The sequence below is a fragment of the Myxine glutinosa genome, chromosome 6, assembly GCF_964187855.1.
Source record: "Myxine glutinosa chromosome 6, kmMyxGlut1.1, whole genome shotgun sequence".
NCBI lineage: Eukaryota > Metazoa > Chordata > Myxini > Myxiniformes > Myxinidae > Myxine > Myxine glutinosa.
In genome coordinates, this window is record NC_136266.1 from 130064360 (window position 1) to 130079303 (window position 14944).

Below are 14944 nucleotides of genomic sequence, written 5' to 3' on the forward strand. Positions count from 1 at the left end.
TGAACAGATCGAGGCCAAACTTTGCAGGCAGAATCGCACACCCATGACGAACAAAAATGTCAGCGAGCATGACGTCATGCGTTACATGGTTTCAGAGTTATGACGTTTTTAAGCATGAACCTTTAAAACCGAGCTCCTCCCTCATTTTTGATCCAAACAAGGGGAAACTTCACAGATCTGTTCAGCATGTCAATCTACTGAAATGTCCTTTTGGAATTTGCGATAGGGCACGTGGTTTGGCAGATATCATGAATTAAACGAAAATAGTTTTTTAAAATGGATATCTCTTGTTTATTCTAGAGTTCTCCTCAAGCTGCACCGCGCGCCCTCAGCCTTGTCTCGCGAACGTCAACAGCGCGACACAGCGCGCGCTTTCCGGAGGGGCGGAGCCAAGCCGAGCAACATATATATATATACCCATCGATCATTGATTGTGAACCGGAAAATATAATAAATTACTGATATTTAGCGACTCGAAAGGTTCTTTATCAACAACTTCTTTTCTTGTGCTTCTGCTGACCTGTCTGCAAGGTGTATAAATCGAAGTCCCGAGTGCGAATCACAGGTGAGCCCATCCTGAGGTAATTAGCGATTGGGAACGATTCAGAACCTGTGGATAAATAACCCTTGGTAATTTCCCCAACAGTTTTCCGGACAACAGACTGCCGGTAGGGGACATGTATTGCAGCACAATACTCAGAATGCTTATTTTTCAAGATTTTCCACTCACAAGGTTCAGACATACATGGCGGCGGCCATCTTGGATTTTGACATGGCGACCCAATTTTCAATAGCATTCTTCCTTATGCCTAGATACACCCACCCACCAGATTCGAAGTTGGTACTTCACTTATTTTTCAAGATATTTCGCTCACAAGGTTCAGACATACATGGCGGTGGCCATCTTGGATTTTGACGTGGGTTGCACCCACACAACAAATTAGAATTCGGTCCTTCGCTTACGCACGCACGCACGCACGCACGGATGCACGGACGCACACACGGACGGAGGGGAAAACCATAGTCCCCCTTTCGCTCCGCGGTGCGACGGGGGACAACAAGTGGAAGGAATGTATGGAGACAAACGGTCTGAAGGTGAATATCGGAAAAACGTAGGTGATGGCAAGTGGTAAAGCATGTGGTGAGGCGGAAATAACTGTGAAGTGTCCTTGTGCTGTGTGCAGGAAGGGTGTCGGAGTGAATTCCATTCAATGTACAATGTGCACTAAGTGGGTTCATCAAAAATGTAGTGGTGTGAGAGGGACATTAACCAGTGTGGCAGCTACATTCAAGTGTAAGGTGCACAGAGGGAGCTGCAGATGGAGGAAATGTTGAGTTGGATCTTGGAGATGGCGTGAAGCTGGAAGGTGTGAAAACATTTTGTTACCTAGGAGACATGCTGAATGGAGAAGGTGGATCAGACTCAGCAACGGTTGCTAGAGTGAGATGTGTATGGAAGAAGTTTCGGGAACTGAGTGGCATGCTGACGAGGGGGGAGTGTCGTTGAAGCTGAAGGGAAAGGTGTATGCTGCATTGCTGCATGTGTGAGAAGTGTTATGATTTATGGGAGCGAGACATGGGTAACGAACGTAGAGCAGCAACGAAGGCTGGAAAAGGTGGAAATGCGAATGGTTTGGTGGATGTGTGGAGTATCGTTGAGAGAGATGAAGACAAATGATGAATTGCGAAAGATGATGGGAATAGAGCCTGTGATGGATGCTGTGAAGAGAAACAGTTTGAGATGGTTTGGTCAAGTGTTGAGGAAGGATGAAAGTGACTGGTTGAGAAGAGTGATGGAAATTAACGTAGAAGGAAGAAGAGGACGGGGAAGACCGAGAAAGACTTAGCTAAAGATGGTCGAAGAAGAAATGTGGGCAAGGGGGTTAACAAGGGGAGATGCAGAAAATAGAGCAAAATGGAGAAGATTGTCATGGGGACCGCAAGGCTAACCTCCGCTCTTGCAGGGAAAATGGCCTTAAAATGCCTGTTGTATATTGCCATGGTAGCACATACAGTACCTCCATGCAGCGTTTCATCCCTGTAGCAGCAGCGTAGTGCAGCGGGGTGTTACCCCTATTGTCTCTAGCATCCACCTTGGCCCTCTCACGTTCACCGGGGTTCAGTAGAGCACCTTGCCAGTCTAGCATCAGGCGCAGGCACAGGAAACTTCGATCCTCACGCACATGCAAGGGCTGTAGGATCAGTGTCCCTGGCATGCACGAGCAGTGCAGCGCTGTTTCTTCATGGCTGTTCCTCTTGTTGGGATTGCCCTCTTTTTCCTTCAGGAATACGCTACAAAATATAATATGGTGCAGTAATCCTTAAAGATCGTTCACTATGAAAGTCATTGTATAATAGTTTATCAATATTAATATGATTATTACAAGCAACCAAATTTGGTTGTTCAACTTTCAGCTGCACCTGCATAAACAAATATAAGAAGACAAATAATCTCTAATTCATCACTGCAATTAGTCTAAACTTCCAGGGATGCTCAACACGGTCACATATTTCATAGATTTCCTGGCACAAATATTATTTGCAACAATTAATGGACAGTAAATCTCTTAATAATAGCTCTGTAACCACAAATATATGCCTCTCTTGCAGTTTAAAGATGAGAAAGAAAAATCCAGTGATTCTCAGTTGCATAAGTATTCAAACCATAATTAACCCTAATTCACGTTGTGAGTAAATTATTTGTTTGAAAGGTAACAAAATAAGTGCAATAGGTTTCAACTGTATGTAAGCAATGGTTAACTTAAAAATTAATCTCCCCTGATTATCTAAGGTGTTTTAAGGTGAAACGCACTTGGTCAACCAACAAGGCAAACATGAAGACCAAGCGGAGGTTTCCAAATAAGTCAGACATAAAGTGGTGGAGAAGCACCATTCAGGAGAGAGTTATAAGAAGATTTCACCCTCTCACTGTGCAAAGCTGGTAGAGACCTATAAGCTGACATTGTGTTCTATATGGTAGATACACACACACACACACACACACACACACACACACACACACACACACACACACACACACACACACACACCTAATGATGTTTGGTGACAGCTTTTTACTTTTCCTCTCAGAAATGCATTGCTCCACAACTCCAAAAGCATGAAACATGAAGGCCCCAAACATTGCATGCATACTTCTCAAATTCCAAGGGAATGCAGGAATGAAAACTGGGTGTTTGAGAGTGTTTAAACACCCCTTTTGAAGATGATCAATGGGGTGCTCATAACAAAAATAACAAAATAAGCCTTACCAAAATGGCGGTGCGTCATCTTGGTCAGTCCTCTGTCACATCGGTGGGTTCTTTCGCCACCATTTTGTTTCAGTCTATTCAAACGTGCCTTAGCTTGGAAACATGATCTACTCTACCAGACTCATTCAAGTATATAATCAAAATCTGGATTCAGATTTGAGGATCGAAACCCATACACTCAATAAGTATTGAAATCTGGAGTGAAATCTGAAAAATTTAAGACATTAGCGATTCTTATAACCAAGTACCACCCTGAGTGGTTGCTGTCTACAATCTACAACCTACTACCTTTTGTTGAGGTAGTAGTAGGTTATAGACAGAAACCACCCAAGGTGGTACTACCATCCTGACTTAGGAGTGTTAAAGTGGTGCCTGGAACCATCTTACACTCTCTGTATCAGGATTGCTGGTCTTACTTACTGTCTCACTCAAACTACAGCTACCGGGATAGCTTCAATCTGTTTCTTACAAACAAACATCATACACGTTTCTTCTCTTTTATTTAAGGCTTGGACTCGATGAGGGGTGCCTGGAGTCTCCAACATAAAAAGTGTATTTATTTGTTTATTTAAGCAAGGCTGTCATCATCTCTGCTTCTGTCATCTTAATGCATACCTCCATAGGATAGGGTGTCACTCCACTGTACTTGGACCTGTGATACTTGTAAGAAACACGAAGATTTTAACCATCTGTTTTTAAAATTCCCTCTGTATGACGGACCCAGATTGCGTCTATTTCAAAGTATTAAATAAGTGGAGATTGGCAGGTCAGATCTGCCGTACCAGGACAGGTCCAGGATTGGCAGCAGGTCATTTAAACAAGAAGCAATCAGCTTTCTATTGCTTGCCAAACCAGCCATTCCTTATCAACCGTTTTGCTGGACTGGTTGCTTGATGGTTGAAGCCGCTTCGCAAATGCTGTGCAATCTGCTTGGTAATGGAACACACCGTGGATTCACCGTTCTCTTACCTTTCCATTTGCTTTATTTGTCATTTTACTTCAATATTTGCTCAACTTTGAGTGATATTCTTCGATGTTTGTTGGTTTCAACAGGAAGGTATGTGATGGGAGTCATGGAGCTGGCAGGGGAGCGGGTGGGATGACGGAAGGGAAAGGGTGGGAGCCTAGTTGGCAGCTGTTGGTCGAGTCACATCCCTTAACCCATAAAGTACTGGATTTACTGGTTAGTAGGCTAGAAATGCTCTTTTGTCATCGGATTTTCTCCACTAATTAGAAGCAAGCTTTCATAAGTTGCCCACGTATTATACAATGCAAGAAAGGTCATCATTTGTTCTTTGGGTTGACTCAGTTTAAATTCATTTGCATACATGTGTTGGCCACGATCGTGGCCCTATGCACTTTATGGGTTAAGGGAAACCCATGTTATAATCTCTTTTAAAATGGTACGTATGTGCTGCTTGAAAATGACAGGTAGTTTGCTATCCTGTTTGAACAGGATGTCCGGAGACGCCCGGAGACAGTCACGCATTTAAAATGGATTTTATCCTTTATTAATTATTATGCTCTTTTGCGCCTGTTGTTAAGTTTGCCAAACCCTCATATTCTATGGTGCTGCCTTCCTTTCCCCTTCTCTCACATCCCTCTCCTCTACTCACGTTGCCTTCCATTCCCCTCCCCTCACGCTGCCTTTCCCTTCCCTCCACTCTCTCTCTGCCTTCCCTTCTCTTCTACCCTAATACTGCCTTCCTTTCCCCTTGGCTCACGCTGCCTTCCCTTCCCCTCCCCTTCCCCCTCTCCCATATCCCTCTCAATATTCCCGCCATGAAGTGACTCTGCATTGCCTGGCGACACCAGGTAACCTTTGTCAGTCTATATTTATTGAGATTGTGGGGGTTGTTGCAGGAGGAGAGATGTTATTTGTATGGAGGTCTGGGAATGATGCAGCATGCACTGAGTGCATGCTCAGTAGCATTGGCAGTAGGAAGATACAAGTGGCGGCACGATCAGGTGCTGGCGGTGGTAGTGCAGATGGTGCAACAAGAGGTGCTGAGATCGAGAGAGAAGAGTGGAGAAGGAGACCGATGGGGGAGAGGTGTTGTTTGTCAAAGAGGGCAAAGTCGTAAGAGGTGGAAAGAGGAGGGCTGTTAGATGCTTGTGATTGGCAGGTGGTGGCAAACCTAAAGCCACAATTGGTATTCCCAGAGGTGATCTGTGTGACAAGGCAGGTGCAACAAGCAGGTCATCTTTTTTTCTCTACCTTGGGAAGATAACATGGAGGAGGTGCACGAGAGTAAGAGCGGAAAGTACAGTGAGCTGGAGGCAGAGTGTCGGGAGAAGGGTTGGCGAGTTTCATGTCAGTAGTGTAATAATGTTGGTTCTGGGACACCGCAAATCCTCATTCACTTACATGTTAAATTTACCCCTCCCTCATTGTCCCAAAACACCTCTATTTCTCCCACCCTCATCTTTATGAACCTTTTGTCTGTAGTACCTATCCTTAATGTTGTTCATTAGACCACTCAAACACTACAAATATTTGTTTTCTCTTATAGACCTATCATCCTTCTTCTACATATCATCTGGCAGATTAATCTTTGACCCACTCAAACATTGACCCATTCACTTCCATATTAATTCTTTCCCTCCCTCATTGCCCCTAAACACCTCTATTTCTCTCACCCTGTTCTTTACGAACCTTCTAACCTTTTGACATGTTATCCTTATTCATTAGACCACTTAAACAATGGTCCTTCTGTGTGAACCTGTGATCCTTCTGACCTTATGGACCTTTTAACCTTTTACTCTTAATATCATCTGGTGAATCATCTTTGACCCACTCAAACAACGACCCTACAAATATTTGTTTATGTGTGGGAAATAATTTAATTCTCCTACAACTCTCCTCACCGTCTAATACATTAACAAAAAATATGTTTGAGTTTGGTTCTTTATCAAGATATTTTAACTGAGCTAAAATAAAATGATAAACCTCCCTCAATGTTCTTGTCTGAGCGCCTCCTCTCCCACATACCATTTTAAAATTAATGTATATATTTTCCTGACAACCATCAAAGTTTTCCGTCCACTCAAAAATATTTTTATCTTTTTTACCCAACTCACCGGTATTTAAATTAATTCTCTTATTTGTTTTGTGAACTTTTTTACCAGTTGCCTTTTCAATTATACCTATTTGATATTTTTCACATTCATTATGTTTTCCATTTATATACCAAGGTTGATTACACCTCCACTCTTTAGTCTGGTTGATACTTGGTTCTATCATTTATATAATAGTAAAAAAGGCGGCGGTAGCCCGTTAAAATCCCCAACCCCCCCTTTTTAACTTATCACTTATATATATCTTATCACTTATATATATCTTATCACTTATGTATATCTTATCACTTATATATATCTTATCACTTATATATATCTTATCACTTATATACTTATATAACCATAAGGGAGACTATCAATTCCATTTTCTAAAATAAACCTCTTATCATCAAAAGCCCCCAATGCTTTCTTATTTATCTCTTCTGAATATAATTGATGTTTATAACTTCTTATTCCATTAATCTTTCTAAACTCTTCTTTCTTTGTTGTTAAACAGTTATAATAATCCTTAAAGTTTATTGTTTCTTTAATAACATTTTTCTTTACACCTTTTAACTTCTTATCAGTCTTTTCAACGTTATTCACAATGTATTTATAAGCATAAGCCTTTGACCTCAATCCCACAAATTCACTCATAACATTTCCTCCTAATTCATCCTTGAACTTTCCAATCACCTTTTTATTTTTAGAAGAGAACAACTCACTCTTTGGACTGTAATTACTCGTGTCATAGATATTAATGTCTCTTTTCATGTCTGAATAAACATCGTTGGTATTAATTTTCAAAATAAAACTATCTGTATCCATATAAAGTAGATTAACATCATTTTGATATTTCTTCCTCAAGTTATTATAAAAGTAATCATACATTAATGACTTTGATAAATAAAGAATTGATGTTCCAATATAAATAGGTTTGTTCATTTCAATACTCTCTTTAATCAAATGGATCGCACAAAAGTTCTCAGTAAAGACCTCAGCTCGAGTAAAACTCGGTCTATTAATTAATTTTGATGCTTGTTCCCAAGATGTTGATAGTCTGATATTTTGTCTTTTCCTCACATTCTCCATAGTCTTACCAAAGACCGCATTATTCATCAATTTATAAAAGTCTTTCTCAAAATCTGTTTTTGACTCTGTTCTTCTTTGTGTATTAAAATCAATGTACCCCTTTAACCAATGACTTTGATTGAACTTTAGAACCCTATGGATCTTCTCTACTCTTAGACCTTTTGATAAATATTGTCGCAAATTTCTTTGGTGTAGAACATAATTTTTCTTGTTATATAATGTAGTAAGTAATTTTTCTGTTGATTCACCTATATCAAACGATCGTTGATAATCACTCAACCATTCTTTCTTTGGACTTTCTTTCTCACAAGCAAATGGGAGATCTTTGTGTAGGTTATGGAGTTCCTCTGGATATTTTAAATCAATTTCAAAATAATAACCAACTTTTTCTTCATCCAATTCTTTTTGTGTAGAGATACATACATCTTGTAAAACGTTTTTGTACTCTTTTTCCTTTACCCATCTAAGTTTTCCATAAGGAAGAGCCTGAGACATTGCCCAGCCATACAGGTTGTTCACGTCATAGTACATCAAGTAAGAACTCTCTTTCGTTGGATCATAATTTGGAAGATATTTGTTATTTGCTTTTGCGTATCTACTCGAGCAGACTTGTGAAATTCCACCTCTTTTTGCCTTTTCAATCATCAAAAGCATATCGACATCGGTTATCAAATCCAAATCTTGTTTTGTCATTTTCAACATCGCACTCCAGGCCAATCCAGGTGCTGTATAGTAGTGAGCAGGATCCAATCCATATCCAGTGCGACAAACAGATCTAAAGGCTTCAAATATACACAAAGAATTAAGTTAAGCACCCCGACACAAAGAATTAAGTTAAGCACCCCCTAATCCTGTCCTGAACCTGAACCCCCTCGAGCACGTTTGGGACATGTTGGGACGACAAATTGCGAAGATGGTCCCTCCAATAGCCAATCTGGATGAATTGGAACGTGCATTACATCGGGAATGGAACAACCTGCCACAGCAACGCATACGACGGCTTACAGGGTCTATGAGACGTAGGGTTGAGTCAGTGATCCGATCACGTGGGTCCTACACACGTTATTGACGCAAAGATCGCTAGAGGTCTTCTCAGAACAATGACCGTACGTTAGAAAACATAAACGTCATCCACACTGTCCGTGATGGACCTATAGCTCCATACTTAAATTGAGGTGAAAATATGCCTAAAATTCCCAAAAAATTTCACCTTAAATTATTCAGAATAAAATATTGAAAACGGCATGATTGTTATGTTTTTATGTGACCATAATATCACTTCTCCAGAAAATATAGCAATATCATGGGTATATTACACTGTTTTGACGACAACAAACTTGTAATGTGCGAGGTTGTAAAAAAACGGGGGGGGGTGCTTAACTTAATTCTTTGTGTATACATCGGCCAATAAAAGCACATCAGTTTTGAGATACAAATCGTGATACTCGCCAAGATTCTTGATGTTATATTTTTCCCAAACATTTTGTGCGTGTACATAATCTTTATCAGATATATTACTGTTGTTTAATTTGTTATAGAAATTTTCTTTTGAAGGAAGTTGTGTTTCATTGAATCTCTCAAATGAGTCCATATAGTCATAGGGGTAAATTCCCTTTTGTGTTAGAAAATCTTTATCTAAAAAATACTCTGAAAGACATGGAAACTCTTTTAGATTTTGAACTAAGTTAGCCAATGGACTTGCCATGAATTTAAATGTATCAATAAATCTGATATGAGTAATAGGAGATGTGTGAATTGTTTTTGTGAATGAAATGTATTTCTGATCCGTGTTTGGAATTGCTGAGATACTTCCAGAAGTCTTTGAGAGTTCCTTGATAAATAGATGTGTATCATAATGAGCGTTGTTATGAAGAAAGACAGGAATGAAAGAGGGGAGTTGATAATTCATATTACAACTTTGATGAGCCGGACCTCTATATTTACCAGTGAGATGACAATGGTCTCTAACCTTTAGACATTTACCAATTTTCTTCTCACAAATATGACAGTCAACCTTTGGCTGTCTAAATTCTCTTTTTTCTTTACTTGTTAAGGACATTGGTTTATTGGTTTCTCTCATTATCTTGGTTAATCGGACACAGTCTTTTTCTAGTCGTTTCACAAACTCCTCTGGGGTATTTGAGCCTCTATACACCTCTAACTTGTAATATTCATCAGTCATCACCAACGGATGATTTGATATAATAACAAAAACCACAAGGAGTATGTTTTTGATATTTATTTGTGTATGATTCTTTTGGATCTGGAGAAGCAGTATCTATTTTTTCTAGAATACTTTCAAAATCACCATATATATATCAAATGGATGTTTGATCTTTTTATTTTCATCTTTGAATGTAATCTTTGAGCCTTCTTTAGGCATATTGATTACCGTTGATTTATGTTCGCCACAATAATTTGAATGTTTATCTAATCTTTCTTGTGAATTGAAGAAGTTAAGACAACGCAAACAAATATATATTTTATTTGTTCTCTTACAGACTTGTGCTTTTATTAATTTAGCAATATCTTTGATGTATGTATAATGTGAATTTTCCTCTGAATTAAAATATAGAAGATTAATATGAGTTTGTTTATAATTGTCAGAAAGCTTTAAAACCTGAATGTTGTTTGTTTCTGTTAGACCATAAACATTAACTGATAAATTATTCATTTTTCAAATTTAGGAATATCATTTAAAGTCATCGGAAACTTTAGATCTTTCGTATTTAATGTATTCTCATATTTTTTATAATGAGATACTCTTTCATCATGAAAATGTGGAGGATGTAAGTGTGCTAAAATAGACCAGAGAAAACATTTATTGTCTTTATTTTTGATATTGATAACTGCTTTTCTATTTTTGATAACACTGGGTAAATCAATGTAAGAAGAGCTTTTAGAGGATCTGATTTAAGAATATGAATGTCTATGTAAATCATTTTTCCTATATTGAATCCACTTCCTACGATTGAATTATCCACATCTTGCTCTTGTTTAATAAGTTCATCATAGACTCCTGATGTTTTAAAATCTTGATATGAAGATATAAAGTGTGGCTCAGTTCTCATGTATGGTGTATCTATAACTCCTTTATCCTTTGTCATTTCTAATTTTACCCCCATATAAAATTTAAGTGGTTTCATTTCTTTTAGTGTTTTTTCAATCAATGTTTGAACAGCAGGTTTGACTATTTCTACAGCATCAACTATAGACTTTGGTTCGGGAGGTTTGAAGTTAAAGATTCGAATCCTGATATGTCTTTTGAAAGCACCATCAGTATTTTTAATAGTAAACAATTTTGACAAGTGTTTGTTAGTTTTAAGATGGGCTTTAAACCCCTTCTTGAGGATGGTTGTTTTACAGACCTTACAATGTTTTGTTTTAGGTGGAAGAGGGGAAAGTTTGTTAAGAATGTTGTATGTATGTTTTGCGGTGAGAATATGTTGTTTATAATATTTTACTTCCTTCTCGCAAGTATCACAATAAACCATATTTATAGCGTGAGAAAACGTGGTGTTTTATATATATCACTGTGCTTAAAATAAAACACTTTTGAGCTTTACAGCTCCGTTTTATATATATCGCTGTGCTTAAAATAAAACACTTTTGAGCTTTACAGCTCCGTTTTATATATATCGCTGTGCTTAAACTAAAACACTTTTTCACTCAGAATCATCTAAGTCATAACTATCACATGAATACTCAGAATCATACTCAGAGTCATCAATAAAGCTACTCTCATAACTATCATTTGAGCACAAACTATTAGTATCATAACTATCATCTGTGTTCAATGAAATACTATCATCACCATCGTCCGAGTTCAATGAAATACTATCATCACTATCGTCCGAGTTCAATGAAATAGTAAAATCTTCACTGCTGTAATGACTCATATTTAATTAGCAGAAAAAACCTTTCCATCTATACCAATATACTTTCTTTCATTAACGGATTCAATCTCTACATTTTTAATATCAAAAGTTATCTTTAAATAATCTCTAACTATCATAGAATGAAATGACATTTCACCAGAAATATTAACATCATTCATTTTACTTAGATCTACACCCTATGGATTATTAAAGTAAATACAAATTTCTCCACGAGTATTGTTGATGGTCTTATCATTCTTTTTCAAAGTATCGTGGTCAATCACTTTTTCAAGCTTTGAATAAATTGCCAGGAGTAGAGGAGAAACTTTTGTTAGATTTACTTTAATGGATGTCTTTCCAGGTATAGTTAGAGCTCTTCCTTTAAATGAAATAGAGGGGCTCATGTTATTTTCCATAACTGGTTTTACCCAAAAATTTCCATATTTATCTTTGTTCAATTTAACATCTTTGACATATTTTTCTATATCTTTCACCGAAGTAGAGATTGATTGAAATTTGTCTTTTGTGCTTTGAAACATTGTATTTATTAATGAATAAACTTGCGTTTAGTTTAAGTAAAAATTTACTATATAAATATGATAAGTTCTGAAGGATATTTAGAATTTCCAGACTCTCCATATGATAAATTAGAGAATTGTCTGGCTTGTGATAGAATAGGGCTTAATAATGAGGGTTCATATAAACAATGTATTTTCTGTGATTTAATTTTAATTAATGATAATAAAAAATATAAAAATATATATAACTCTTTTAAATTAGAACCAAAAATGAATTACTTTACAAGATTAATAAGAGAGATGAATGTTAAGTATTGTGATGATAATACACCATTTCTTTCAAGGGAAGATACTATTTGTATTGAGGAAATGTATAAGGGTTTAATGATATTTATTATTCAAAATAATTTTAATGGAAATGTTAATACAAGATACTATATAAATAAAATAATGAATTATTTTGAAATTAAACCCGAACTCACGATAAAATATAGAGTTTCTAAAATAGCTCAAAAAAAGTTAGATGACTTGTTTTCCAAATATATAAATGAATGATTTTTTACCCGTTTGGGAAAATAAGATAAAATTTAATAACCATAAAAACATTCCAAATTCATTGAGATGTCTAATAGTTGGTTCAAGCGGATGTGGAAAAACCTGTTTACTTTTAAAGATGCTCCTTGGTCCTAATTTTTTAGATTATGATAATTTAATAATTTTTACAAAGTAGTTTTCAACCCGAGTATCAACTACTCTCACAGGGTTTTAATGCAGGTCTTAAAAAGGAAGACATTATCGGTTTATTTAAACTTCAAAACAAACTAAATGATTATAATATTGAAGATATAATACAATTATTTTGTGATACACAGAAATCAAAATCGAAACCAAAACCCATAACTTGTATTCTCAGTGATAATACGGATGATATACCTTCACCTCAAGATTTAGATAAATCAAAAAAGAACCTCGTCATCTTTGATGATTGTGTTAATGAGAGAAACCAAACAGTAATGGATAGCTACTATACAAGAGGGAGACATTCTTCTTGTAATTGTACATATCTTAGTCAATCATATTTTCAACTCCCTCGACGCTCAATAAGAAACAATGCCAATACTTTTATTTTATTTAAGTTAAATTCAATAGATGTAAATAATTTTTGGAGAGATAATTGCTCTACGTTATGTAGTAAAAAAAGAATTTGAAAATTATATGAAACACACGATTGAAAAATATAAATATATTGTTGTGAAACAAGATGAGATATTAAAGGATGTATTTTTATTTTAAACATAATTACATATATAAATGATAACTATTATTATTAATCTTGTGGGTAAATCTGCTTCAGGAAAGAACTTTCATAAATCTAAACTCTTGAATAGTAAAAATGAAAAGATTGTAAGTTTATTTTAAAAACACCCTATGATTCGTTTTGTGAGTACTACAACCAGAGCAAAGCGACCAGGAGAAGTAGAAGGGAAAGATTATTACTACATTTCAATGGAGGAACATATGCGATTGAGGAACGAAGGTCAAATATTTGAGGAGGTCTCTCTTGGTTCTACAAAATATTCACATTGTAAGAGTGAGTTAAATAAAGTAAAATCTAATGGTCTTGGGATTTTAGAAACTAATCCTGAAGGAATGAGACAAATTATTAAACAATTGTGTGGTGATGGAGTTAAGATTTTATCATTCGGTTTTGATATCGATGAGGAGACTCAACGCAAACGTATGAAAAGCAGAGATACAAGTATTAGTGAAGAAGAAATAACAACTCGTATTAATACCAATAAAGAATTTGATGAAATATTTAAAGAAAAGGATTTATTTCAACACATTTACTATAATGACAAAGAAAAGGAAAATTTTCCCATTGACCTTTACAATTCATTAAATGATATTTTTCAATAAATAAATACAGGAAATGAATACCGAAGAAAGAGCAAGAAAGTTTAAAGAACATCAAGAGTTGGTTTCAAAAGTTGTAAAGCAACAGGAAGAGATAAAGAAGAAACGGAGACAGAAACTAACTGGTGAAGAAGCCTTTGAAAGAAAACAAGAGAAATTTTTTAAACCGCTTTTAAAAACTCAACACCCTACAGTTCCCACGGTAGAATTTACTCCAAAAAAAACTTCAAATGCTCAAAGATTTTAGTCAGATAACAAAACAAGAACTTGGAAAATTAGATTATAATGATGAAGAATTATTTCAGAAACTTGAGGAGGTAAATCAACCCCCTAATTATGTAGTGGAAGCTCTTCAAAACAATGAATATTTGGCAGATTCAAAAACCAGAGCAGGTCTCATTCCAACAGAAGAACCAGCAGTGTTCCATCTTGTGGAAGAAAAGGTATTGATATTTAATGATGAATTGATGTTCTTGAGTTCTACTCAACCAAATGTTAAATTAACTCCAAGATTAATGTTTCTTCTAACAAACCCCGGATTCAGCGGTTCAAAATATTTTGAGGAACCACTTGATATGGAAAGAGAGGAAGATAGGGTATATATTGAGTTGCTAAATGCACTTGATTATGGAGTTTCTGTTGCTGGTAAAAGTAAGAAGAATGAGAAGGAGAAACATATTATTGATGCTTTAAGTAAGCTTGGTTCAGGTGTTAGTTTTCTTCCAAATGACCCATCACAATTAGTTAATAGGCTATTATTGTTGTTAGGTAGTAAGAAGGCTGGAAACAACAATTGTTTTAATGAATCCTCAGCCATTTTAGATCAGTTGATGAATATGAAAATAATTAATAAATGTCAATACAAAGATATTTTATTAGATATTAAATAAGATGAGAAGCACAATTCTGTTTTAATTTCACAACGAGCGATTACACAGCTTCATTCCCTTACCCACTACAACTTGACCCCCTTACCTCATATGAGGCATCTTTATTGTCGATGGAAACTTATAATACCTTGTTTAATATCACAGAGAAAAACAACAAGTTTAGTTATAATCCAGGAAGTGGATATAAAACTATAACCGTTTCACCTGGAGCTTACGAGATTTCTCAAATATCTTCAGAAGTCTCTCGCCTTATGAAAGAAAAAGGTGATGAACCAAAAAATATTGTAATAGATATTCAAAAACACACTTCAAAATCAACTATT

At 36.1% G+C, this 14944-nt stretch overlaps 1 protein-coding gene across 2 annotated transcripts in view; it reads right to left on the reverse strand.

The window, feature by feature from the left end:
- ANKIB1 (ankyrin repeat and IBR domain containing 1) overlaps positions 1-14944 on the reverse strand; it is a 308012-nt gene that overhangs the window by 219147 nt on the left and 73921 nt on the right. For both annotated transcript variants that reach the window (XM_078780540.1, XM_078780539.1), the window contains exon 3: positions 2019-2292. In XM_078780540.1, the coding sequence (XP_078636666.1) occupies positions 2019-2292 (274 nt within the window). The remainder of the gene's footprint in view (positions 1-2018; positions 2293-14944) is intronic.